The sequence below is a fragment of the Pantherophis guttatus genome, chromosome 1 (assembly GCF_059756535.1).
Source record: "Pantherophis guttatus breed Tessera chromosome 1, ASM5975653v1, whole genome shotgun sequence".
NCBI lineage: Eukaryota > Metazoa > Chordata > Lepidosauria > Squamata > Colubridae > Pantherophis > Pantherophis guttatus.
Genome location: NC_142063.1, coordinates 85,020,582 through 85,048,430, shown reverse-complemented (window position 1 = coordinate 85,048,430; position 27,849 = coordinate 85,020,582). Strand labels below are relative to the sequence as shown.

The following is a 27,849-nucleotide window of genomic DNA, read 5'->3' as shown; positions in this document are numbered from 1 at the left end:
GCTGCTTTTATTTAACTCTCATTTTATCGTTTATTCCTGTATCAAAAATGCTTTTCAGAAGGCAACTGGATTTTCTTGATTTCTTTCTTTGAAAATGTTTCATTTCTCATCCAAGAAGCTTCTTCAGAAGGGAAAAAGCTTCTTGGATGAGAAGTGAAACGTTTTCAAGGAAAAAAAAAACTCCAAGAAAGTCCAGTTGCCTTTTGAAAAGACTCTTAGGGACAACCAGGATCTGGATGATTGGGAATCTCCATATATTTTTATTCCTGTATTTCCTATAGAACTATTCTCATTTTAGGAATAGTTTTGTGAGCATTACAACCACTTGGTTACCATCTAGTCATCCTTACATCCTGCTCTGCAGGTTTGGCTGGGGGGGGAAACAAACCCACCCTCAAGAAACCACGGTCACAGTATAGTTTGATGAATATTGTCATCCTCTTTTGAAATAACATCCCAAAATTGAAATTGAAAATTCTTGGAAGCATTTGCAATAAGGTTACTTTTTCCTTTTGACTTAGCTCATATTTAACGTAACTAGGACTTCCATATGTTATTCTCATTTTTCCCTTAATGATAGCTAATTTCGATTCAGACAGCTGTTTTCCTCTTTTAGGAAGAGAGCCAAAGTCCTCGTGAGGTGGAACTGAAGGAGCTAAAGGAGAGTTTACAGGACACACAACCGGTTGGCACATTGGTTGATGTTTGTAAAACGCTGGATCAGGTAAATTTACATTCAGATTAGTATTTTATTACTATTAGATTTTTAATCCCACCTTTTAAAATACATTTTGGTCAATTCAAGGCAGCGAACATCCCGAATATCTTGCCTCCTATTTTCCTCACAACAATGAGTTTGTGAGGTGGATTGGGCTAAGAAAGAATAACTGGCCCCAGGTCAGTTTTGATGACTAAGGAAAGCCCAGCCCCTCAACTGCTACATCAAATCATCTCTTCTTATCCATATTATAAAATACATGATATAATGCAGATAAAATAACGTCCCCTTCAGTAGTGGATTCCACTTACCTTCGCTACTGGTTCGGAACTGGGAGCGCATGCGCTTGCTTTGCTCACGCACAGCGTTTCTGCGCAAGTGCAGAGCATCCATGACGACGTCCGGGGTGGGTGGGCGGAGCCTCCTGCCGCCACCACTACCGATTCGCCTGAACGGGGGCGAACCGGTAGAAACCCACCACTTGTCCCCTTTAATTTTGCAGAATTCAGACTGTTGAGAAAAGCCAAAATATGTTGGGATTAAATTAATGGTGTATAATTCCTGTTAATACTTTCTCTTTTCTGGCTTTATGTCTGTTCTCGTTGATGTCCTTCTCCATCCATGATCTCCTGCCTTGGTGGCTTCTTTCCTCCCTGACAGGCAAAAGGGGTCCTCAAATTCATCGAAGCCATTTCTGAGAAGACCCTGAGAAGCACTGTGGCTTTAACAGCTGCTAGAGGGCGTGGGAAATCGGCTGCCTTGGGATTGGCAATAGCGGGGGCAGTGGCTTTTGGGTAAGTTTTTGCTACATATTCCAAGAGGGGTTTTATCTGAAATGGTCAGACTTAAAGAAAATAGTAGGGAAACTTTTTGAGCTGGTGGGTAGGGTTGGAAAATTAAAAGCATGTTGTTAGCATGGTCACAAAGTAATGCTGAGAGGCAACTTGACTATTCATGATATATAAAGTTCAAAGCAGAAATTACTTTCAATATGCTGTATATCATTCCCTTTGGCTAAGTTTAAAAGGTAATATACCCCAATAATGTATGTGAGTGATACTATCCCTTCAGGCTTCAGGAGGTGGCAGCATCTAACCAACCTTGACTGACCTTGGCATAGTTAAGTAGTATCAGACCTAGTTAATATTTAGTGGGGACCCCCCCCCCCCCAGGAAATTCCAGGGAGATGGGGAAGCTGGCATAACATCTCAGAAGGAGGCAGTAGCAAACTCTTCAGTTTTTGTGTCAAGAAAACAACATGGATGTACCTGTATGGTCACAACTTAATTCAAACTTTTAAGGAAGTGCTTAATGGTGTCTGTTTGCTTCTTTTTGGTATCTGAATCAGAATTTTTATTGGATAATAAAATGGGTATAGTGAGGATTTTTTTTAAAAAAAATTGTTACTGCCAGCCTGGAATACAAGTGAATTTTAATAATATAAACTCTAGTTTTCACTGAGGTGGAGAATGCAATCGATGGACTATTTTACTTCAGTCTGCAAATAGTAGCTTACATTGGGTACCTTATCATTTTTTTTGACAAAGTGGTCCATCACATATACAATCTTAAATCATGTTATTATGACAGATTTACTGTGTCATTGAAAGTTTGTCCGAAGTCTAGAGCTGCTTCTGCACTATTGTACATTTTCATTCACTCACTCACTCACTCATTTGTTCATTCGAATACCACTCCAAAGATTCTGGTCAGTTTACAATGTTAACTAATTATTTTTTCTTCCTTTCAAATAAAAAAAAAAAATCCAGCCTCCAACCTGCATAGAGAATTATTGTTACAATAATTGACAGACTGTAATGTTGTTGTTTCAGTCACTAAGTTGTGTGCGTGTGTGTGCCGGCACCCATAATGCAATGCGCACCCCCGCGGATGTGCACATGACCCCCCATGACCCCCCACACACATGCACACACGACCTCCCGTGCGACCCCCACCTCCCTGCACATGTGTGCAATTTAAAAATTTTAGCAACATGCACCATGGTGAGGGGGGGATTTTCGCCCTCCCCAGGCTCCGGAGACTTTCCTCGAGCCTCGAGGAGGGCAAAAACAGCCTCCCCCAGGCTCCAGAGGCTCTCTGGAGGCTGGAAACGGGCTTGTTTCTGCACTTCCAGAATGCTGCCCCGCCTCCCACGCATGTGCGTGCGACCCCAACCCCCCACACAGGCGTGCACGTCTCCCGCATGCGCCTCAACCCCTGCGCATCCCAAAAATCAGCTGGCTGGCGGGAGGCACGCACATATATGCAGCGGAGCTGAACTTGGCGATGACTCGCGTACCTGCAGAGAGGGCTCTGAGTGCCAGCTGTGGCACACGTGCCATAGGTTTGCCATCACGGCCATGGACCATAGCACGCCAGCCCCCCCCCCCCACTGTCTCCCTGAGTGTGATCAAACTCATGCCCACTGTCTAACCATCTCATCCTCTGCTGTCCCCTTCTTTCCTTTCGCCTTCAATCTTTCGTGACCACCAGGGGGAAGGAGGAAAGAGGACTCCAATGAGTGCTCTCTTCTCATTTGGTGTCCAAAGTATTCAGCTTCAGTATCTGTCCTTCCAAAGAAAAGTCAGGGTTGACTTTCTTTAGGAGACAAACTATATATCCTTTCAAAACTTGAAACATTGTTCTGTTGTCTCTTAACAATTGGGGCATCATATCATAAGTCATATTTTTAATTGATTTGATGTTTCAAAGGTGATACGCTAAAAATTGCTTCTGACATTTTAATAGAGGGGGAAAAAAAAGTTGTAGCATCTGTTCTTGTCTTTTCTTTTTTTACAGCTATTCCAACATTTTTGTTACATCTCCAAGTCCAGATAATCTTCACACCCTGTTTGAATTTGTATTTAAAGGCTTTGATGCTCTACAGTACCAGGTAAGATGAAGCAATATTGTGGAGTCCTTGGTGCTCTCTGAGCTTGGTTGTCGGCTTGCAGATGTTTCATTATATGGTAACAAGATGTCTGTAAACAAACAAACAACTTCAAAGAGTGCCAAGGACTCCACAGTTCAACCCTGAGCTACAGATATTCTCTTCTTTTGAGGTGATAATAAAAGAGATAGATTGCTTTCATTAGATTATCTCGGTTTGCTAAAAGTTTTTCCCGCCTATGTTTCTGCCAGTTTCTCTCTTACCCTGTCTTTGTTTGGCTTTGGTTTTTTGGTGAGTGTGCCTTCGAATCAGTTTCTGACTTTTGGCAACTGCCTGGACTATAGTCCCTGCAGTTTTCTTGGCAAGTTTTGTCAGAATTGGCTTGCCCATTACCTTCGTCTTCCAAGGGTTGAGAGAGTGAGTGACTAGCCCAAGGTCAATCACCCAGTTTTCGCATCTTTAGCAAAAGGAGAAAATATTCATGCAGTAGGCAAACAAAATTTGGGCAGGTTGTGGGAGCTTGGGGGATGAGGCTTGTCAAGTTTCTGGGAGGGAATACAAACACTGCATTTAGTAAGGTAAAAAAACTTCTAAGAAGAAAGAAAACTTGATTGGTGAAAATGTCAGGAAGACTTGCTCGGAGAGATGGGAGCAGATAAGCAGAGGGAGGCAAGAGAGGAGGAGTTGGCGAAGCAAGAGACTGAGCGTGTTTGTGCATAGACAGCTTAGTAGAGGCTGAGGAGAAAGTGTAATTTGAGTCAGTAATCCAATAACACACAACAGTTTGAAAAGTACCAAGGGATGACTCAGAGATCTTGGTTAGGAAATGCAGAGGTTAAAATGAAGCAGAAGTCAAAAAGAAGAATTTGCTAATCACAAACCCAGATGCCATAATTGCTTCTAGCAATGGAAGGCAGTCCCTGCACAGATGAAATCTTCTCACTGGGCGTGCGCAGCTGAAGTATTCCCTGCTCAGCAGTTGCCAGTGATTAGGCATGAAAATGAGCTGAAGAAGCTTCTTGGATGAGAAGCGAAATGTCTTCAAAGAAAAACCAGAAAGTCCAGTTGCCTCTTGAAAAAGCACCTTTGGGGCATGATAATGAGCAATCTTTCCACTTTCTCACAAGGCACTTACTTTGCCGTGGTGTAGGATTCCCAGGCCAGCAAAGTTTGCCCATCTCCTTGGCACCCATATTAGCTCAAGAAGGATCAGTGTTGGTTGAGGAGGGACCTGAGAGGGTATTCATATTGGATTTAGTGATGTTGAATCGGTAGGTGCAGCATCCAGTGGGATCTGATCTGCCTGAATCTTGGGTCCTGACTCAGGCCCAGACACCCAGATTGCTTTGTGCATAAGGTAGAGTTTACGCTCACCCAGTGCATCCTATGACAGTACCTCTTAACACCATCAAACAACACCCATCTGCCTTTCTCAAGGATTCAAGAATCCTTTCTCAAGGATTCATTTAGGTGGATAAACATGCCAAATCCAGGCTAAACATCTGGCTGGCTGTGCGACCAACCATAATAGTAAGATATGTCAATTATTAGGAGGGATAATATTTAATTCATTTTTCATATTGCCCCATTATTATGTCTGTTTTCAGGAACATTTGGATTATGAGATCATTCAGTCTCTCAATCCTGAATTCAGCAAAGCGGTTGTGAGAGTCAATGTGTTTCGAGAACACAGACAGACAATCCAGGTATTTATCAATGTTCGGCCTAGAGAATTTGAGCGTTTGGGTGTTTTGTTCTAATGTTGCTGCTCTTCTTTGGTTCAACAATGAAAGAAGCCAGAATTTAGAACTTAAGCAGTTTCTAGCAATGCATTGAAGGGCTTCTGAACAGGTCAGGATTGGAAACCACTTTATTGATTCATTGGCCTGAATGAAAAGTAATGGTTCTATTCATTTGTTTTAAATCTGGTTTTCTACTACATGTGAACTTGGGCTGCAGAGTATTGTTAGCTGATCCATTTGATTTGCAGGTATAGGCTCATTTATTATTACTTTAGATCAGTGTTTCTCAACCTTGGTAGCTTGAAGATGGGTGGACTTCAACTCCCAGAATCCCCCAGCCAGCGCTGCTGGCTGGGGGATTCTAGGAGTTGAAGTCCACCCATCTTCAAGCTACCAAGGTTGAGAAACACTGCTTTAGATAAAGGGAACTAAGCAAAATGAGAAATTTAAGGGGCTCTAAAAGAGTTTATTTTATTTTTGTTGCCGAGACACCCTCAGAAAGGCAGTTTAGGATTTCTACTCTTTCCATTTCCCTTGTCTCCCCAGTATATCCATCCTGCTGATGCTGTGAAACTGGGGCAGGCTGAACTCGTGGTAATTGATGAAGCTGCTGCCATTCCTCTTCCTTTGGTGAAGAACCTGTTGGGTCCTTATTTGGTCTTCATGGCTTCTACAATCAATGGGTAAGCTTTACTGGCTAAAGTGACGTCCAAAACCTGTTGATCCAGTGTTTCTGAAAATTATGAAGAATACACTTTTTGTTGTTGTTTTTTGAATCTCAGATGAAAATACTATGCTTCATCTGTTAAGTTAGTGAACTCCTTCCTCTAAATGTTTTGTACTGGAATTAATATCCAGTGATATAAAACACCTGTCTCTGATGACAGTCAGTTATGGCTGAGTCACACACATGCAGTTGCCATTGGATAATAGAATCAACAAATAATAAGCATTCATGAATGTCTGGCCCATTAGTAATAAGGAATTATTTTATCTATTTGGCAGGGTTATTTTCACATTATTCCTTATTGTTGTTCAAACACACACACACACACACACACACACACACACACACACACACACACACAGAGCTTATGTAAGTAGTTGCAGTTTTAGTGTTAAGAAAAAATTACTGAATATTTGAGTTTAAAGCTTTAGAGGTGCTCTTTCAACACTCTGATTTATTTCAGAATTGGTAATGGTAAAACAGGAGGTGAAATGTTATTAGATGTTTGACAGGAGAAGAATAGAAAAAAAAACAAAAGCAAAAGAATTGACCAGTTGGCACTGCAACTTTCTAAAGTTTCTTAATTGATTAATTTATTACTGTATCCCAAGTTAGGGTCACCATTTTCTTCGATTAACACAATCGTTGTGCAAAGTTATGAACGATGCATTTTATTCTTTTCTATGTTGCAAGATAAACTGACCCTTGACTGAAAGGTTGCATCCATTCCAATGTTTTTAAGAATTTCTGTCCTTCCTTAGTCTTAAAAACAGAACAATAACAAACCTGGCATTTTGTCCCTATGACTTCAACATTTCCAGAAATATTACTTCTTTAGGACAGAATTTGGATTAATCTGCTTATATCATAAATTAAACAGCTGCTTTGCTTGTTCTTTTGCCTGTTCCCATCTGACCTGTCTGTTGTTTTGAATAGATATGAGGGCACCGGCCGTTCCTTGTCTTTGAAACTGATCCAGCAGTTACGACAGGAGAGTGCACAGGCCCAAGCCAGCATAACTGCAGAGAACAAAACAACCATCACAGCTAAATTGTCCTCAGGTATTTCTCTGAAACTAGAAACCTCCAGTACATAAGATCATGGCTGCGTTGCTTAATTGAGCTTTACATTTTTAAAAAGAATATACAGGAGAAAGTAATTGAGGAAAATCACAGAAAACTATCACTTTTCCATGAGCTGTATTTGATCTTAGATAACCTTTAAGGCAATTGAACAGATGGGTCTGCTTTCTTTGATAGGTGATGGGTTTATTTGTTCACTGTTAGATGGTAGCTCTCTTGTTTCTTCAAATCCATCAGCTATTGAGGTTAGGGTTTCACACATTAGTAATGTAATGTAGATGAGTTAGACTTTTGGCTTGTCAGATTGTGCATGTCCAGGCATTGTGGTTTGTGACCCATAGGGTTTATGGTTTAGCATGTTGTATCAAACCAATCAATTGTGGATTAGCTAAATTATCTCTTTAAAAACTGTGATTTAACCCAATATACGTGCCCAGTCATTAGGTTAAAGTATGAAAAATTATAATGTACCACTTAAGGCTAGGAATAATTCTACAGAATATAGGTAGTTCTCGACTTACGACAACAATTGAGCCCAAAATTTCTGTTGCCCTATTTTATGATCTTATGAATTTTGCCCTATTTTATGATTTTTCTTGCCAGAGTTGTTAAGTGAATCACTGCAGTTAAGCTAGTAACATGGTTGTTAAGTGAATCTGACGTTTCCATTGACTTGGTGATCATTTGACCGTGGGATATCATATATATGAGTCAGTTGTCAAGCATCCAAATTTCATTCACGTGACAGTGGGGATGCTGTAATGGTCATAAGTGTGAAAAATGGTCATAGGTCACTTTTTTCAGTGATGATGTAACTTTGAACGGTCAACTAAATGAACTGTTGTAATTCGAGGACTATCTGTACCAGCTACAGATCTTGTTTTTTGACCATCTTTTAATTTTTTTCCGACAAAAGAGATGTTTAGATCTTTTTGTATGTGACATTTTGTATATCATTTTTCCTCAGCCCGTACATTGCATGAAGTTTCGCTTCAGGAATCCATTAGATATGCTCCAGGAGATCCAGTTGAAAAGTGGCTGAATGATTTGCTATGCTTGGATTGTCTCAACATCACGAGAATTATATCTGGTTGTCCATTGCCTGAAACCTGTGATCTGTATCCTTGTGCTAATTCTCAGACTAAGTGCAGCTATTGTAGTCATATCTATATTCTATATTTTACTTCCTCTGCTTTTCACTGCCTATGAAGTGTGTTGGACATTAGTAAATATGTTTGGACAATGGCAATCTGTCAGCATCAAAGAAAATGTTGGCTTTCTTCTAGCTTTCAAAGACAAATCAGAAATTTGTCACTTAACTCATGAATGATATTCAGATATTATGTGAACAGAGACACTCTGTTCTGTTATCACAGAGCGTCAGAAACTTTTCTTCAGAGATTAATGGCCCTGTATGTGGCTTCTCACTACAAGGTTGGTGATTGTGTTATTTTCAGCTTGGACTTAGAAAAATGGTGGGGTCACTCAGTCCTCCTCCTCCTCCTCCTCCTCCTCGTCCTCCTCCCCCTCCCCTCCCCCTCCTCCTCCTCCTCCATAAGATTGGACTGAAATCACTGTCCCCTGGTTTCTCGCCTGATGCCTTAGCCACTCCTTGCGCTTACGACCATCACAGTGTCCCAAGAGCCAAATGATTAGAATTTGATCATGTATTTATGATGGTTACAGCATCCTGTGGTCATGTGATCTCCATTTGCAACCTTCCCAGGGAGCTTCTGAAAAGCAGAGTAAATGGGAGAAGCCAGATTTGCTTAAAAACAGCATGACTCACCTGGTGGCTGCATCAGTTAGCAACAGAAGTTCCAATCCCAATTGTGGTCATACATTAAAGACTACCTGTATATGATTCTAGGAAATAAAATTTGCTAAGATTTGAAAGAAGGATGCATAATAAAGATAATGTTAAATCCGGAGGCCACATTGGGTCATACAGAAACATACAGCATTCTGACCCAGGATAACTTTTGTCAGCTTCTGGCGTGTGGGAATGAATTGAGAGTAATAGAGTGTTTTAAAGTCATGGGGCTTTGAATAAAGAAAGTATTATTTCTAGAAATAACCAATAGCCTGAATTAACGAAGCATGCTTGAATGAATGAGATCTAATTCTGTAACATGGTTGCAACCTTCCAGAATTCTCCTAATGACCTCCAGATGCTTTCGGATGCTCCAGCCCATCATCTCTTTTGCCTTTTGCCACCGGTTCCACCTACTCAAAATTCCTTGCCAGAAGTCCTTGCTGTGATCCAGGTAAGAAGGATGTTTTCAAATAACCAAGGTATTTGGTTGATCAGACAAGAAGAAGCAGAACTAGAGAAATCAATAAGTAAGGACTCTGAATCTTTCCCTAGGGAATTTGTATCATTGGTCCCAGGGAAGAAATTTGTCATGTTATCCATCATGTGAGCAAAGAATTGGGAGTCTTTGGGAGATGGTAAAACCAAAGCATATGTATTACTGATTTCTGAATTAAGGTAGACTTTTAATATTAATACTTTTGGAATTGTAAAATGTGTCAGAATCAAAAAAACTGTTACTAGCAACTTCTACCTCATTTACATTACTGTTTTGGGGGAACAGAATAGATCAGGAGATTGGATTAACCCAGTCTTTCTAGTTACTAATTAGAAAATAATAGTACTTTCTGTACTATTTTAAGTAATCTATACCTTCTGGTACTTCTGTTACTCTTTTAAGTAATTTATACCTGATACACAATTTTGGTTTTAAAAAATGCTATATAATGTACCCCTGAAAAACTGAAACTTATCTTCCCTTTATTCCTGCAGGTGTGTTTGGAGGGTGAGATATCACGACAATCTATTATGAACAGCCTGTCCAGAGGGAAAAAAGCCTCAGGAGATCTCATTCCGTGGAACATCTCAGAGCAGGTAATGGATTTTGGACTTAAATCTAAATTGAATTTTTAAAAACATATTGAATATCACATAGCTTGTCTTGGTTCCTGCTAATTTATATGTTGTAAGCAGAAGTGTTAAGTTTATAGTTAAGGCAGTTGAGCTAAGAACCCGATACATTGAACAAATTGGGTTCCCTATAAAGGTGATGCATTTTATCAGATTGCTGTCTCTGTTGCCACTTCCCGTATTTTTCAGTCTATAAGACGCTCTCGACTATAAGACACACATTAGCTTTAGAGGAGGAAAACAAGAAAAAAAATCTGCCTCTGCCTCCCAGTATCCATCCGGTGTTCATCTAGCTAGCGTCCTTGCAGCAAACAGTGGGGGCTTGTGCTATCCTGATTCAGCCCTTGTCCACTGCTTTACGGGGTTCTCTTGCCGGTCACATCTACCTGACCCATCAGAACTGGAAGGCAGGGAATGTTGCAGGTCCCATCCCCGAGGGAGATACACCTGGTGGGACCCAGAAGAAGATTACTATATTAATTTATTTGATTCTTTTTGCCAGTTTTTATTGTTTTAAATGTGGTCTTATATTCTGTAAGCTGCCTTGAGTCGCCATGGGCGAAGAGGCGGCAATATAAATTCAATAAACAAGCAAACAAACAAACAAGCAGCAAACAGCTTGGTCAGCTGCAGCACATTATTGCAGCCCCAGCACATGGCTCATCAGGGCTCTGCTCCATTGAGCCCGTCACTGGTCAACTGAGCTGAACTGAGCTGCTGCTGCCGCCGCCAGGGAACAATGGAGCTCTGGTGGCTCAGCAAACTAAAGCACTGTTATTAACATCCACTTACATCTGCTGCCTGCAATTACTGCAAGTTCAAATCTCACCAGGCTCAAGGTTGACTCAGCCTTCCATCCTTTCTAAGGTAGGTAAAATGAGGACCCAGATTATGGGGGCAATAAACTGACTTTGTATAAATATAGAAAAGTATGAAGGCTATTGCTTAATGCATTGTAAGCCGCCCTGAGTCTCCGGAGAAGGGCGGCATATAAATCAATTTTTTTAAAAATGGAGCCTTCGCTGCTGAGCAGCTGATTGGTGATTGGATTTGCCTCCCGGAATACCACCGATAAGCTGTTCTAGGCTGGGATCACCGCCGCCTGTTTGCCACCGCCCATTCCCTGTGGCCCATTCACTGCTGCCCGTTTGCCTTCATCGCCACCCATTTGTTGCCGTTCGCCGGGAAATGGATGGCAGCAAACAGGCGGCAGCAGCGATCCAATCCCCCTCCCTCCCCCGCCGCAATATTTCCTCTATAAAATGCACAGACATTTCCACTCACTTTTTTGGGGGGGGGGAGTGTATTTTATAGTCCAAAAAATGTGGTATATATCTTATCACTGTATTTTTTAAAATCTATTTTGTCCTGGAATCGGATCATATATTTTCTTCTTTTTTTCTTTTATTCATATGGTTGTAAGACTAATCAATTAAGAAACCATTACTATTGAATACTTTCCCATTAAAAATCATTTATTTATTTCTTCTTCTCATTTTTATTGGTAGTTCCAAGATCCTGATTTTGGGAGCCTTTCTGGTGGAAGAATTGTTCGCATTGCAGTCCATCCTGATTACCAAGCGGTAAATTTATTTTAAATTTCACTAAAATACATCTCAGTAATAATTGATGAAACATTACCCTGGTTAAAATAATTGCAAAGTATATATAAACAACTGATTTGCAAGATTTGTTAAAACAGTTTTGGAGCTGAGGTTCATACTTAAATCTTAATTGATTTCTTTTTCTTTTATTTTTATGTTATGAATGCCATTCAGTTAATGTCAGTTTCCTTTTTTATTTTCTCTAGTTTGAGCATGATTTGCCATTCTGTTTATATCTTCAGTCAATGTACCTTTGGATGCTAGGCCTTGGCCTAAATCTCCATTGAACTACAAAAAATTGCCTTGTTTCGACAAAATAATAATCTAATCATATTTATAAATCAGTTTTAGAGCAGGATAAATGTGGACTGCCTGCATTAGTTCAGAGGGTTATTTTTCATGGTTCCTTTATTGTTAGATAAATTGACTTAAATGCTAACAATTTAATTGTGTAACATGAAATGGAAATCTACTTCTGTTTAGTCTGAAGATATATGTTTTTTTTTCTCTTTGTTTTCCTTTAATATAATTTAACAATTTAAAACTGAACTATACAAGCTACTATGCAACTCTCAACTGGCATTGGAGAGACCCAGATATATTAAGCTACTGCTTATTACTGCAAAGATTGAAAAGGTTTTATTTTAATAAGAAAAAGAAAAAAAGATAATTATTAAAGGATTTTGATTAATTGAGTATGTGTCATCAACTCAGTTTCATCTTCTGGTGACCACATAGATAGATTTTTCTCCAGAACAATTTGTCCCTAACTTGGTCCTTCAGTTTGCAAGTCTGATTGTACTGTTCTTCCTCTTCCTTCTTATAATTCAGTGAATTAGGAAGATATCAATCTGAGCTGCTTCTGAAATTATCTTGGCGTTCTGGGCTTTAAAAATGCTTTAGCCCTTATTGCCTATATCTCTCTCAAGATCATCTTACTTTCTATAACCATGCATACTCATGAAAATCTGTTTTTTAAATAATGTCACAACAATTAACCACCCTGTGCAATAACAGGTAAAATGGGAACACTTAAGCACCTTCCTCTAATGTGCTTTCTTCTTGTTCTTTCTTGATTTTGGTAGATGGGTTATGGTAGCCGAGCTTTGCGTTTGCTCCAGATGTATTATGAAGGCAAATTTCCTTGTTTGGAAGAAAAGGTTATTCGGAAGCCAAGAGAAATTGCTACTGTGAGCAGTGAGGTATGAAGTTTTCTATATGGGTAGTGGTATCAAGTTGGCCCAGAGCTTCATCAGAGTTCTTTAATTGCCTATCTGAGCAGCAGTAAATAAGCAAATTTCAAGCTATAATTTACCAATAAAAGAGAATATTTGTAGCTCGGAATTGAACTGTGGCTCTCTGAGTTTGGGAGTTGCTCGAAGAGCACCAAGGACCCCACAAGCTATTATTTGGCACTTCTTCCTCTTTTGTTAAATTGCTCTCTTTTGTTTCAGGCTGTCAGCTTACTAGAAGAAGCTGTGATGCCTCGGAAGGATTTGCCACCCCTGCTTCTCAAGCTGAGTGAGAGGCAAGCTGAGAATCTGGATTACCTTGGCGTCTCTTATGGCTTGACTCCAAGGCTTCTCAAGTAAGCATTTTGCTGTAAATGTGCATTATAGTGGAAAATGTTCATTTTAGTTATTGTGTATCAGTGTATTTTTGCCAGATAGGATTTGAATAATGGCTCTAATTTAGAGGACTGACTGTTCTTTGGGACACTTGCTATTTATGGTATCTATGGAATGTGTTCATTTTCTGTTCCATTCTACAGCTTCTGTTGAAAACCTGGTATTGCATCGATTTTCTGTGGCAATAATTCTATTTATTCAGTTTTCCACATCAAAACAATCTTTTTATTTCAGCCGACAAACTATTTAAAGCTTTTCTCATCCATTTTGGTGACATTGTCCTAACAGGCAGCTTTCCCATATCCAAAGGTGATGGCATTTCTACTTGAGAGAAGAGAACTAAAGAGGATAAAATATTTATGTTCCTGAATGTCTTGCTTGAGAAAGACAGTATTATGGAGTGTCAGTTGAAAATGTTCAGTTTTTAAAGCAGGATAGACATGTCCCACAATTGGCTTATATTTTACCATATTGCTTGAGGATGTATTTCTAATACAGAATCCAGTATTTAAATTGAAAAAATAAGGAATGAACTTTCTCTTGTTCATGGATTTTTATTGTTTTCCTTTCCTACTAGATTTTGGAAACGGAGTGGATTTGTGCCAGTCTATTTGAGGCAAACTCCAGTAAGTTTTGTTTCATAGTCCAAGATCATAACAGAACTTCTGTGATTATTTCTTGAATATCAGGGAGGAGGAGAAATTCTGTTGGCAAATAATTTGTTTTTTCTTCATCAGAAAATGGCAGAGTGACTTTTCTTTACTAGAAGGGTGGAATAAGAGCTAATGAGAGGAACAAACATGGACACTGTCACTTCTAAATATAATCATACACTTGAGTGGTAGGATTACTGTGGGTGTAGATCCATCAGGTTCAAGATGTTCCCAAGCTCCCCTGTTTATTTCATAGTTCAGAATCTCAGAGTACAGTTATTATTAAGCATTATTTACGCTTATTTATATATTTGTAGTAGCGGTAAAATCTCACATTTGTACTGATTCAAAGTCTTACATAGCCATCAGAAGCATGCTCTCAAGGTTTTATAAGGCAGATTACAAGGTTTTTTTTTGCCTTGAAATATCATCCAGCGGTATTTTAAGAAAAGAAATATAGGGGATCAACAAATTTGATCCATTTGTTGATCAAATTGTATCAACAATTTGATACAATTGTTTTTTATTTTGCTGTTTATCATGCTTTAGTCCCATAAATCTTAGCCAAAGAACTCTACATTCTTTTCCACCCACCCATTTATTGACTGGCGAGATGTAGCTAAGGGGAAGCACGTTATTCTTCTGCTTTTGAGGCAAATCTCCTACTGTAGAAATGATGATTCATTTATTTAATTAGGGCTTTAAGTGGTGGTGGGGATATAAGGCAGAGGCTGGGTAGTCATCTGCCAGAGACACTATATGGAGTTGGATGGAATGATTTCTGATGTTCCTTCCAAACCTTAGATTCAATTATAGTACATGGGACTCTTAATTTAGTTCATTTAATCAAAATGTTTGATTAACTTGGGCCAGTGATAACTCAGTTCTCATGGCAAGGAGATATTCTCTCATCTCTGCTAACTATATTTCTGTTGATAGAAAAAGACTTTAATTTAAACAGATAGTTGCCGTTTGTTGAAAACACAGTGTGCTAATAGCCCCAATGGCTTTGTTTCTAGAATGATCTGACCGGGGAACATTCCTGCATTATGCTGAAGATGCTAAACGAAGAAGAAGAGAACACAGAGGAAAGCTGGCTCACTGCTTTCTGGAAAGGTGAGTTAATTAAGACACTTTGTGATTGATTTAATCAGCCCTTACATGCTTGTGAAAGCTTGAAAAAAAAAGGAACAACCTCCGTGGTACTACTTTGAAAGTTTCAGTATAATGGGGAAAGCTATTGACTAACTTTGACAATCCCGGTTTTCACAATTGGTCAGTGAACAAAAGTTGCAAGTTATTTTTTTTTGTTACATCCATGTTTCTAATAAAGGAGAATATTTGTAGCTCAGGGTTGACATGAGGGATCCTTGGCGCTCTCTGAGTTTGCCTGTTTTTTTTTGGGTTTTTTTGCAGATGTTTTCGTTGCCCAAACTAGATAACATCATCAGTGCTAATCCTGATGCACTGATGATATTAGCTAGTTTGGGAAATGAAATGTCTGCAAGAAAACAGGCAAGCTCAGAGAGCACCAAGGAACCCTCATCCATGTTTCTCAACCACTGCTGGCTGTGGAATTCTGGGAGCTGAAATTCACACATGGTAAAATGGCTACGGTTGAGAAATATTGTGTTACATGATAGCCCCTTGTTTTTTTCTCTCATTGCTCTACAGATTTCAGGAGGAGATTCTTGTCTCTCTTGTCTTACCAGTTCAGCACTTTCTCCCCGTCATTAGCTTTGAATATATTACAAAACAAGAATGTCAAGCAACAGTCACAATCCTGTAAGTATATGCAATCTCCTGACAGGGTACTTCATAAAACAGCTTAAACAAAATCCAGGAATAAGGTGGATATTGAATGAAGGATTTTCATAGATCTTCATTCTGTTTCTAATAGGCTAAACATTTAAGCCCCACTCTTTTTTTGAATTGAGATCCACTTTTCCTTTTCTTTCTTCTTCAATTTTAAATGTACTCTTATATCCTTCTCTTTTAAAATGGATGAAATGTGGTAATATACTTTAGTAATACTGATTTTGACTATTTGATTGCATGCAAATATTTTTCAAAATAATTCATGCTCCTTAGGCATAACACACTAGTATTTTTATGTCATATTAGAGTAACTCTTTGAAATCTATTTCAAATTAGAAGTAACCATTAGTGGTTTCTACTCCTTAATTCCATGCAGGATACATTATCTTGTGTTCTCCCTGCCTAATCTAACACACAACTCAATAAGAAAAAAAGTGTATATAGATTAGCCTTGTCCAGGTTAATGTTCTTTAGGTGTGTTTCACTTTATCTCCCATAATTTCTAGATGGCATAATAATCTGCTGTGCTCTGCGAATGGGTGCAAATGCCTAAATTCTACCCAAAGGAGGCTGGTTGGAGATTATGAGAGCCAAGGATTAAGTCATGTAGAGAGATGCAGATTGATTAAAATTAGTGTACACAGTGAGCTATTTTTTGGGGGTGGTGGTGGTATGGCATGTGTTAGCCAGGGATCACCGAAGTGGCTGGCTGCCTCTGTGAAAGGAATTTTTTTGGGCGGTGTTATCTTACCCATGGGACACCTGAATGCTAGTAGGCAATCTTTCCTGTCCCTATGCGGTTTATTCGCTCACGGGAATCGAGCTGCCAAGCTGCCAACCTCAGCAGAGCACAGCTCAGCATCTTACCACATGAGCCACTGTGACCTCAAGTGAGCTACCGTTGATAAATGACTTCAGATCCTATTTTTGCAGAACCGTTTACTTTTTCTTCTATTTATCACCAATTTGCTCAGCTCTCAGCCGTAATGAACTAGAAGCGGTCTTCATCCCTTATGACCTGAAGAGACTAGAGATGTACTCAAGAAACATGGTGGACTATCACTTGATCATGGACATGATCCCAACTATTTCTAGACTGTACTTTCTCAACAAGTTTGGAGCTATGCCTCTTTCTGCTACTCAGGCTGTATGTACTACTTATCTAACTACTGTTGAATTATTTGAATTCATTTCATTTGATGGCCTGTCAATGGGCCTTCAATTGATACTTTAATTTTTTCACTAGCATCTTTTTGCCCAGGATATAAATGTTTCTAAAATGTGTGTTTCAATAAGCCCCAAATCTTTATTACACACGTCACTTGATATTCTCTGGAATCCAGTGGTAGATTTTTGATGGTTTCATAGTCAGAAACTTCTTAAGATGAAGTCTGATTAGCTTTGGAATCATAGGTACAACCAGACATTATTCTGAAGCATCATGAACTCTTCCAGATTTTATTTAGGCCCGGTCTTTAAACCAAGTAGTTACATCTGTGAGAAACCTCTGACCTTAACTATTGGCAGTAGTCACTTGGACAGTAAATTATTGTGAGTAGTGATTCCTCTAGGCAGAGAGTTGGGGAAATGACTAGTAGTTGCTGGAACCAAAAAAGCGAACACTAGACACGCCAAAAGAGTAGAAAGTTTGATTAAATTTATTCACGTCTAACTTTCAGGTCTTTGGGGACCCAGGCTTAAAACAAAAACAACCTCTTTTGAAACTTAAGTCAATCAAACTATTAACTCAGGAAGTGAGATGTCAAGCAGTAGCAGTTAATATCCTTTTGCTCTTTCTTTTCCCAAGGGACAAGATTGGTTTGCCAGCCTCAGCTGAGGAAGTCTAGGCAGTGCTTCTCCTTCACAATAACTGGCTCCCTTTCATTCCACCTGCCCTGAATGGATCAGTTCTCTTCTAAAAAGTGAGCTGGTTCAAGGCCAGGCCTTGATGAAAGGGGGAAGGGAGAGTTTTAGAATCTTGAATAGAGGAGCCCAGAAGCGGTTTGTTTTGCCCTTCGCTTCCTCTCTGTCACCAGAATGCATCCACCTTCAAACCGCCATTTCTACTTCTTCCCTCATCAGTGCAGCCTTTAAGATCAACAGGCACGAGTCAGAAAAATACTCAAGCCCATGAAAAGGCAGGTGTTGTCCCTTCACCACATTGCCCCCTTCTCAGGCCTTGGAGAGCTCTCTTTGCTGGGGCTTCGTCTGTACAATGAGGTGGGGGACATCATCTCTCTATATATTTGTAGTGTCATGGAGTAGTGAAATATCTATAGCTGTGACGAAAATAGTAGAAACACTTAAGATACAGAATCTAGATACATGTCCTTGTTAGCTATCATTAAGTATTGGAACTGCTTTGGTTTAGATCGAATTATCACGATGCATTGCTTGTCTGGTGTTTGAAGTGGAACAGTGGTGGGTTGCTCCCAGTTCGCACCGGTTCACAAGAACCGGTAGTAAAAATTTCTAGTAGGTCGGAGAACCGGTAATAACATTGGCTGGCCATGCCCCCGAACCGGTCCCCGGCCCAGTCGCCACTCGCTTACCCCGCCCACCTTATCAGAGGCTTTTTTTTTTTTACTTTTAAAAGTATTTTTTCTACAACTTCTTCGGCCGAAAAAATGCTTTTAAAAGTAAAAAAAAAAGAAGCCTCTGATGATTGGGTGGCTCAGCTGGGATTTTTTTTCCTACAGCCTCTTCAGCTGAAGAGGTAGAAAAAATGCTTTTAAAAGCCTCTGACGATCCCAGTTGAGCCACGCGATCAACTCAAAAAAAAAAAAAGCCTCATGATCGCGTGGCTCAGCTGGGATCGCTAGAGGCTTTTAAAGGCATTTTTTTTTCCTACAGCCTCTTCAGCTGAAGAGGTTGTAGAAAAAATGCTTTTAAAAGCCTCTAGCGATCCCAGCTGAGTTGCCTGATCGTCAGAGGCTTCTAAAAGCATTTTTTTCTGCAACCTCTTAAGGTTGTAGAAAAAATGCTTTAAAAAGTAAAGTAAAAAAAAAAAGTTGGCCATGCCCACCCAGTCACATTACCCCCCCCACCAAGCCACACCCAAAAAATAAGCCACGCCCACAGAACCAGTAGTAAAAAATTTTAGAACCCACCCCTGAAGTGGAAGGATGAGTAGATGAACTCTGGAACTCAAATGGAGCAAGGAGAAAACGAGGAACTGACCTGGCTAGATATGAATAGGAAATAGCAAATATGGAACATTAGAAAAAAGGGCTTACGGGGAAGACAGAGATGTGGAGAAAACTGTACCTGCTGTGTATGCAATACATGTGTTATGGGCCTTTGCAATTGGCCGCCTGAGTTATGTTCACCTATCTATAAGTTTTGCTAATACAGAAATTGCCTAGATGAGATATTCATGTAATACCATACTTGCCTAAGATAAAACTTGTCATTCTGCTGCATCAAAGCAAAGGAACCTTTTCTTTTGTCAGGCTCTTCTTCTTGGAATTGGTCTCCAGCACAAATCCGTGGACCAGTTGGAGAAAGAGATAGGGCTGCCTAGCAGCCAGTTAATGGGCCTCTTCAACAGGACCATCCGTAAAGTTGTTCAGGTAAATGCCCATTGGGGGCAGCATTTAACAGGATGAATCATATGCTGAAACACAATACTCTTAAGCTTCTATTACAGATTCTTTGTAGAGAAATGCCTTCAGTGTGTTTTGTAGTATGTGATATGCTTTTTATATCAATAGTGATTCTTAGAAATTCAGTGGAGGGAAATTAGGAAATAAACAGGAATGATGTTTTGGGGATGCATGGAATTATTATGGGCAGAAAGGCGATCCGTCCCACCATTCTTTGTTCCTTAGTTGTTCAACAGTGTCCAGGAGAAGGCTGTAGAAGAGCAAATGGCAGTAATGAAAGAAGTTGTAATGGAGCCAACCTTGAAATCTTTAAATGAAGATTTGGTAATTATTTTTATATAAGCTTTTCAGTTGTTGGTGTTAAATATTTACAGTTCCCTCCCCTTGTGATTCTTTTTTTTTTTTGGGCTATATCTAATGGAATCTCAATAAAGCCCTTCATGGCATGGGCCCGGGGTATTTGCAGGACTACCTCCTACCGGCCTCTCACCGCCCAGGGCGCTCACATAGGACTGCCCTCCGGGTCCCATCGGCCAGACAGTGTCTGCAGGATGAAGGCATTCTCTGTGGTCGCACCGACCCTCTGGAATGGTTTGCCCACTGGGCTCCGGACGGCCCCCGACCTCCGCACCTTCCGCGTCAACCTAAAGACATGGCTCTTTCAGCAAATTCCCTGATCTGCCGTGCATTTTAATTTGGGGGATTTGGGGTTTTGAAATCGGATTTTAACATTTTAATTCTATTTATTGTTGGGTTGTTTTATTCTGTGAGCTGCCCGAGTCCCTCGGGAGAGGGCGGCATATAAATATGACAATAAATAAATAAATAAATAAATAAATAAATAAATAAATAAATAAATAAATAAATAAATAAATAAATAAATAAATATTTCACTCATTCATTTGCCAATGAATACTGGAAGTTGAGCAAACAAAACTGGTGCTTTCAATAACTTGGATAATTTCTGCAATACTTATATATGTTCAGCTGACCAAATGTGTAAATGTATGATATTACCATGTGTTTAAAAGCTTGTTTTCCTGGGAATTCTACTTCCCACTTAGAATGAATAGGTGTACTATCTCATGTGAGATGCATTAAGAAACACCAGGCTCTTTAGAATTAACATAGATGATTGATTAGCTTTTGTCCTTGGTTTGAGAGTTGTACTATATTCATTTTAAATAACCATGTACACTGCCTGTTATTTATAACATGGATTTTCTGATGCAGGAAGAAGCAGCCAAAGAATTTCAAGAAAAACACAAGAACGAAATTGGAAAGCTAAAAGACTTGGATCTTTCACAGTAAATTTTTTTGTTCTTTTTCCATCCCCCTGTCCCTGTTACAAATGAACAAACTATCTCTTAAGAAAATTTAATGATTTAAGCTATTTGGCCAAAGTGTTGGCGTTAGAATTCCCCCCCCCCCCCGGTTAATGTAGTGAAACAAGGAATCCCTCCATATTTTTTTCTCTCTCAGAAAAGAGAAAGAGAAAATCTACCTTTATATGGGCTTCCAAAACACCAGGCCTCTCCTGAGGCCTCAGGAAGGTTAAAATTCAGTTTGGTTTGCTTTGAAAGGTATTTCCTTGGCTCCAATGAGCCAGAGAATCTCTCTGAAGTGTTTGGGGGTTTGGCCAAATCAGATGCATATTATTGGTTTATAACACAAAAAGTAGGTCCCCTGGGTACTAATTGTAAGGGACAAAGAGCACACCCTGGATTTATGCATTCTTTCCTTTTCCTTTTGATGCCTGACCTTCTGCTCTCCTTTCCTTTAATAATGATTATGTGTTGAGTGTGACTGCCTTCCCTAATTTTGGGGGCTGGTATAGGATGGATGGGTCGATTTCATTTTTACTTACATAAATATTTCAACCAAAGCTGAATAAATCACGCTCTTTTAAAGCGCAGGTGCAATTTTGCACTTAGGAATCTCATTTTTTTTTTTTTCAGCTGAGTCAATCAGATCGTGCTTTTGAGGGCCAGATATGATGCTTGCACAGAACTCTGATGTGTTAGTATGGCAGAGGTTACTATTTTATGATCCGGTTGCCCTTATGTTTAGAGTGCTTTTCTTTTCGTTTAGATACATTATCCGAGGGGACGATGAAGAATGGAATGAAGTGCTGAGTAAAGCAGGACAAGATGCATCTGTGGTCAGCCTGAAGAGGTTGGGGCACTCACATCTCAGAGGCTTATAGCAATAGCACTTAGACTTATATACCACTTCACAGTGCTTTTACAGCCCTCTAAGCGGTTTAGAGAGCAACATTTATGTGAAGCTGCTGGGTGAGATCATCTGTGGCTTCGAGATGGATTTCCATCAGTACGCTGATGATACTCAGCTGTACATTTCTACCCCGGGCCACCCAATGATGCCCTTGAAGTGATGACCCGGTGCCTGGAGGCCGTACGGATCTGGATGGAGAGAAACAAGCTCAGACTCAACCCCTCCAAGACCGAGTGGCTGTGGTTTCTGGCGTCCCGTCATAGTCAGTTGGTTCCATCACTGACTATAGGGGGTTAGATCTTGGCCCCCTCAGAGAGGGTTCGCAACTTGGGCATCCTCCTGGACTCACAGCTATCTTTAGAAGACCATCTGACGGCTGTGGCCAGGGGGGCTTTTTATCAGGTTCGCCTGATTCACCAGTTGCATCCCTTTCTGGACCGGGACGCCTTACACACGGTCACTCACGCCCTCATCACTTCCCGTCTGGACTACTGTAACGCTCTCTACATGGGCTCCCCTTGAAGAGCACCCGGAGGCTCCAGCTGGTCCAGAATGCAGCCACACGGGTTGATTATGGGGGCAATTCGATGCTCCCATTTAACACCGTTCCTGCGCGAGCTGCACTGGCTTTGGTGGTCTTCCGGGTGCGATTCAAGGTGTTGGTCACCACCTTTAAAGCGCTCCATGGCATAGGACCTGGGTACTTTTTTTTTATTATTATTAAAATTTTTATTGTATTTTTATTGTTAAAGAATAATAGGGAAAAAAAAGACAATACAATAGGACCTGGGTAGTTACGAGACCGCCTTCTGCCTCCGATAGCCTCCCATCGACCAGTACGCTCCCACAGAGAGGGTCTCCTCAGGGTGCCATCAGTTAGACAGTGTCGACTGGCGACCCCCAGGGGTAGAGCCTTCTCTGTGGGGGCACCTGCCCTCTGGAACGAGCTGCCCCCGGAGATTCGTCGGATTCCCGACCTCTGTACCTTTCGCCACGCCCTTAAAACACTATTATTCCATCAAGCAGGGCTGGCCTAAAATATTATTTTAATGGATTATTTTATTTTATTTTTGGCCAAACTATTTAATAATTTTAAATTGTTTTTAACTTTTATATTGTTTTTTATCTTGGCTGTACACCGCCCTGAGTTCTTTGGGAGAAGGGTGGTATAAAAATTTAATAAATGAATAAATAAATGAATAAATAAATAAATAAATAAATAAATAAATAAATAAATAAATAATAAACAAACAAACAAACAAACAAACAAATATTGCCCCCAACAATCTGGGTCCTCATTTTACTGACCTCGGAAGGATGGAAGACTGAGTCAACCTTGAGCCGGTGAGAATTGAACTGCTGAACTGCTTGCAGCCGGCAATCAGCGGAAGTAGCCTGCAGTACTGCATTCTAACCAGTGCGCCATCACGGTTCTTATCTACTACAAATAGTCCTTGACTTATGGCTATTCATTTAACAACCATGTGAAATTATGATGGTGGTGAAAAACAAGATTTGTGACTGGATCTTGTACTTACAACTGTTGTTGGATCCCCACAATTACATAAATTTGGGCACTTGGCAACCAGCCTGTATTTATGCCAGTTGCAGCATCCTGGGGTCATAGGATCACAATTTATAACCTTCCGGGGTGGGGGGGGGGCTTCTAACAAGCATATTCAATATGGGAAGCCGAATTCAGTTACTGACCATGGCAAAAAAGGTTGTAAAATTGGATGTGATTCACTTAACAACTGCTTAGCAACAGCAGTGTTGGTGCCAGTTGTGGTCATAAATCAAGGACTAGCTGTAGTATTCTTTCCAACTCTAGGAAAGTAAGAAATTAGCAAATCAATCTTACTGTTGACCGACTCTTGGCTGTTGGGAGGGATGCAGATGTTACCTCACCAGCAGAGAGAAGCTCTTGGCATAGTTTTTATTTTAGACTGGAAATCTTGGACATTTAAACTACCATCTTCACCTGTTTTTTCAAAGTTAGCTTCAGCAATACTTTGGCCCCAATGTATTTATCTTATAACCTGTGTATTATATTCTACCTCAGTGACAAGAAGAGAAAATCAGAAGTTGCCATAGAACCAAGACAGGAGAAGAAATTTAAGAAAAAACATCCAAAGCTGAAGTTGAAGAAATGATTAAAAGGAGGGAAAGCCTCCATCATATGGACTTGGACTTTCTCTTTTGTGAAATCCTGATGTCGTTTGCCAAGCAAATGAGTTGAAACTCTGAGGAAACTTTACCTTAGGAGTGGAAAAGCCACAAGGATGTTTTTTTATTGTTGTTATTGCTTAATATAAACGCAGCCTTCAAGCAACATCATTTGGAAGATATTTTTATTGCTGCCAGCTCAGCATTTGTGTTCCATTAAAAGAGACTGCAGAGCAGCAAGCTGGATAATTACCAGGAATTGTGACTTCAATATTGCTTTACAAAATCTGGTGGTTTCCTCTCTTGTTCTCTCATTCTCTCTCTCTCATACTCTTTCTCTCTCTTGTTCTCTCTCTCTCATACTCTTTCTCTCTCTTGTTCTCTCTCTCTCGTTCTCTTATTCTCTCTCTCTTTATATGGGTGCATGCGTGCCTATGAAGATCTTCCCTTTGAGTTCCTATTGGAGATTTGAAGAGAAGCTGGTATTCAATGTTAAGGTGATGTTTTTTAAAAAATCAGAGTGGGATTAAAAAGCATTCCATGTTATTTTACACTGCTGAAAGTACTTTAGATGCTTGTCACTCGTTACTGTTTATTGATGATAAAGTTACTGGTCTGAAAGGTTTTCCCTACTGTTTTAAAGCTTGTAGTCAGTTCTTTTATACCATAAATCAGAGGTCTTCAAACTTGGCAGCTTTAAGACTTGTGAACTATGCTGGCTGGAGAATTCTGGGAGTTGAAGTCCACAAGTCTTAAAGTTGCCAAGTTTGGGGACCCTTGCCATAAGTGGTTATGATGTGGGCAGGTGAGTGGAGACTTGCCAGTTAAATTGACTTTGTGATTACCTCAGGGATCAGATCTTCCACCCGTAAGAGAACAAGTAGGATTAGGTGATTGCCTGAGACTTGACTTTTCGCACACTGTGTGTTGCAGAGAGAGTGTAAGTGTGCAAACCCAAGTGGTGCTTCAGAATGTTGTGCTACTGTATAAACCTCCAGTATAGGCTTTTCATCATTATGACTCTGGACTTAGCTGGAAAGTATCTCAGTGCCATTGGATGGAATTTAGAATAGAATAGAATAACAGAGTTGGAAGGGACCTTAGAGGTCTTCTAGTCCAACCCCCTGCTTCGGCAGGAAACCCTACACCACTTCAGACAAATGACTATCCAACCTCTTCTTTTTTTTTTTAAACAAAAGTTTTTTATTTTTTATATTCAAACAACCAAACAGTACAAAATCATTTATCATACATCATTTTATCCCCACCCAACCCCCCCTCCCCAATTCCCCCCCCGACTTCCCAGAGCAAAAACAGGATATAGCATTTAACAAACATAAGCTAAAATATGCTAACCATTACAGAATTCAAAACTCTCTCACACTTGTTAACTCCCCTTTTAAAAATTATTCTTCAACCTTCCTTTTATAAATTCTCTTATCACATTTCACATTTGTAAAAAAAAAACAAAAAAAAACAACCCATAATCTTATTTTAAACATTTTAAAATCTCTTAATACATTAGCAGAACATTCTCCAAAATATAAGTTTCAAAATTTTCAAAAAGTTATCCATTAAATTTTAAGTTATCCACCTTTAAACTTCAATACTTTAAAACTACAATAAAATTCAAAAAGTTATCCAACTTTAATTAAGTCTTTTAAAATATGATCAGTCTTTCTTTCTTTCTATATTTTTTCCAGTCCTTCTTCAATAATACTTTCTTCTTTGGCATTGCTCCTCCCCCTGCTTTTGTTTTCAAAAATTTTTGGGTTTGAAATTGTAGTTGATGTGTCTTTCGAATTCGTTCTCTTCTTGGGGTTATTTCATTTAATTTGAAGCCCCCATTTCGACTCTTCCTGTATTTGTAATCCATCAGTTCGTTCCTTAAATATTGATTCTGTCTATAGAGCCAAAACTTGTCAAAATATTTATCAACCTGCAGTAAAGAGTCTTCTTGCTGTTTCTCCCATTAATTGAATGGGAGCCTCTTCCAGAACCTGTGTTTTTGGTATAATAACGTCCATTTTAGCCCCAACAGTGTCTCTTTTATCCTCCAAAGTCACATCCTGATTAATTTCTTCCTCTTTTCCAGCCAGCAAGTCATTATTATTCCCCAATTTAAAATCTTGAATAGTTCTTTTAATTATCTGTCTTATCTCAACAGTAAAAGATTTTAAAAAGTCTTTTAAATCCTTCACAGTCACCACTTGTGAGTTTGCTGACTCATATAATCCATCTTTAATTTCAGCCATTTTTCAATTGTCTCTTTATGTTTGTATTAATTCAGCTATCAGGTCATTAAATCCAATTATTTTCCATGCAAATTAAAAATGTAAGTCAGTTAAAATCAGTACCACAGTCTTTTCCATTCCACTTCCACTTTAAGTCTTTTTCTTGAATAGCCCAATAGCTTTAACAATGTTACTGATGTTAACAAGGACTTTCACTTATAAGTTTTATTTTCACGCCCTAAGGCGCCATCTTTCCCTTTTTAAACGGAGTTAACATACAATACTTGCATTTTTAGTCTCCTGGATTAACTCTGCCAGCATCCAAAATCCAGAATCCAAATTCTTTATAATTTTTCTAGTTGCTTTGCTGGTGTGGTCACGACGCTTTGGTCTGCTTATTTTTAAGCAGACTCGTCCCGGCTCCGGAGCTGTAAAGGGCTTTCAGGGAGCTCTCACCCTGCAAACCCCAGGCTTAAAAAAAAAAAGCCTGGGGGTCTAGGGGAGCTCTACCCAGACCCTTCTGCTCTTCTCTCTCCCTTTTCCCTGGGGGAGAGTTTTTAAGCCGCTAGACAGCTGATTTTCGCTGTTCTAGCGGCTATACGGAGTCGTGGGGCTGGAGCTCCTAAAAGGAGCTCCGTCGGCATTTCGCAGAGCCACTGGAAGTCCCCCAACCTCTTCTTAAAAACTTCCATTTCAAAAGTTCAAATTGAGGACATTTAATAGGCTGAGTCCGGCTGGAGACAGGGCGGCATATAAGTCTCAATAAATAAATAAATAATAGGGTGTGATTTAAGTGGTACACTCGATTTCCATGGCTCCGTTTCTTCTCCATGGATGATGTTCTCCCCTTTTCTGCAGCCTCCTTTCCCGGTAAATATTACAAACTTATATTAAACCGACTTTATATGATTTTCCTTACTGAGCTTACGGAGATCCATCTTGTGGATCGTGAGCTCTCTTGCTCTCTCTGTTTTTGTTGGCTAGCTCAATAGGAACATTGCCTTATTCCCTTACACATTTAAAGCTTACGCTGCAATTTATTTTACCTTGGATTGAGCTACTTTTGCATGGCCTTGATCATTTTGGGTTTGAGGTCTGCCTTGCCAACAGCGAACAGTTGATTTGTCAAAAGATTAGGGATGACGGAAGCCCTCAAGTGTTCCGATCCCAACCCTGAATTGGAGTTCCAACTATGCTGGAACTCCAGCGCAAAGTGGGACTTGAAAGATTATGTTGCAGCTCCTTGTGGAACTCCAGGCAGCTTGACAGGGAGGTTTTTCGCCCTGCTGGATTTTGGGGTGGGTGGGAAGTATTTGGAGAATGGGAGGAGAAATTACGTACTTTTACGGCATCTGGGAGTGCCAACAAACGGGTTACGGTGTTGCACTTTTCACCCATTCTGCATAGAGCCAGCCATGCCTTCTTCCAGATGCTCTGTTCTGTCCTCTGACTGAGTTCCTACTTCCTTGCCTCAATTTTTTTTTTTTTTTTTTGGGTTTGTACTAAATATCATCCAAAACTCATGGGCTGTTTGGAGGATTTTACTCAAAACAATTTAAAAATAAAGTTGTCTTTGGGCAAAGTCCAGGGTTTTATGGAACATGCTGATCCCTCGTTCTTGTTTCTTGTTGGCTTGTTTTGGCTCCGTCTTGTCAGGGTTCACCTGGTGAGTTTGTTGTGAAAGGAAACGAAGACAGCTTTGAATGCGGCTCAGATTCCTACTGGTTGGAAAGATTCCAGCCAGGGAGCAAGTAGGGCAGAGAGGGAGAGATGCCTGGGTGGAATTTTCAGAGCAGCTGCCAG

At 39.9% G+C, this 27,849-nt stretch overlaps 1 protein-coding gene across 1 annotated transcript in view; it reads left to right on the top strand.

Annotated features, from left to right (window-relative positions):
- NAT10 (N-acetyltransferase 10) overlaps nucleotides 1-27,646 on the top strand; it is a 39,026-nt gene extending 11,380 nt beyond the window's left edge. Inside the window, exons 8-29 of the mRNA XM_034417344.3 lie at nucleotides 617-724; nucleotides 1,379-1,512; nucleotides 3,518-3,611; nucleotides 5,216-5,314; nucleotides 5,897-6,033; nucleotides 7,014-7,138; nucleotides 8,127-8,277; nucleotides 8,497-8,593; nucleotides 9,310-9,426; nucleotides 9,966-10,067; nucleotides 11,612-11,686; nucleotides 12,793-12,909; nucleotides 13,162-13,295; nucleotides 13,913-13,961; nucleotides 15,008-15,104; nucleotides 15,663-15,773; nucleotides 16,781-16,953; nucleotides 19,259-19,378; nucleotides 19,637-19,735; nucleotides 20,645-20,718; nucleotides 21,503-21,586; nucleotides 23,709-27,646. Of these exons, the coding sequence (XP_034273235.2) occupies nucleotides 617-724; nucleotides 1,379-1,512; nucleotides 3,518-3,611; nucleotides 5,216-5,314; nucleotides 5,897-6,033; nucleotides 7,014-7,138; nucleotides 8,127-8,277; nucleotides 8,497-8,593; nucleotides 9,310-9,426; nucleotides 9,966-10,067; nucleotides 11,612-11,686; nucleotides 12,793-12,909; nucleotides 13,162-13,295; nucleotides 13,913-13,961; nucleotides 15,008-15,104; nucleotides 15,663-15,773; nucleotides 16,781-16,953; nucleotides 19,259-19,378; nucleotides 19,637-19,735; nucleotides 20,645-20,718; nucleotides 21,503-21,586; nucleotides 23,709-23,799 (2,388 nt within the window). The 3' untranslated portion in view covers nucleotides 23,800-27,646. The remainder of the gene's footprint in view (nucleotides 1-616; nucleotides 725-1,378; nucleotides 1,513-3,517; nucleotides 3,612-5,215; nucleotides 5,315-5,896; nucleotides 6,034-7,013; nucleotides 7,139-8,126; nucleotides 8,278-8,496; nucleotides 8,594-9,309; nucleotides 9,427-9,965; nucleotides 10,068-11,611; nucleotides 11,687-12,792; nucleotides 12,910-13,161; nucleotides 13,296-13,912; nucleotides 13,962-15,007; nucleotides 15,105-15,662; nucleotides 15,774-16,780; nucleotides 16,954-19,258; nucleotides 19,379-19,636; nucleotides 19,736-20,644; nucleotides 20,719-21,502; nucleotides 21,587-23,708) is intronic.
- The last annotated feature ends 203 nt before the right edge of the window (nucleotides 27,647-27,849 follow it).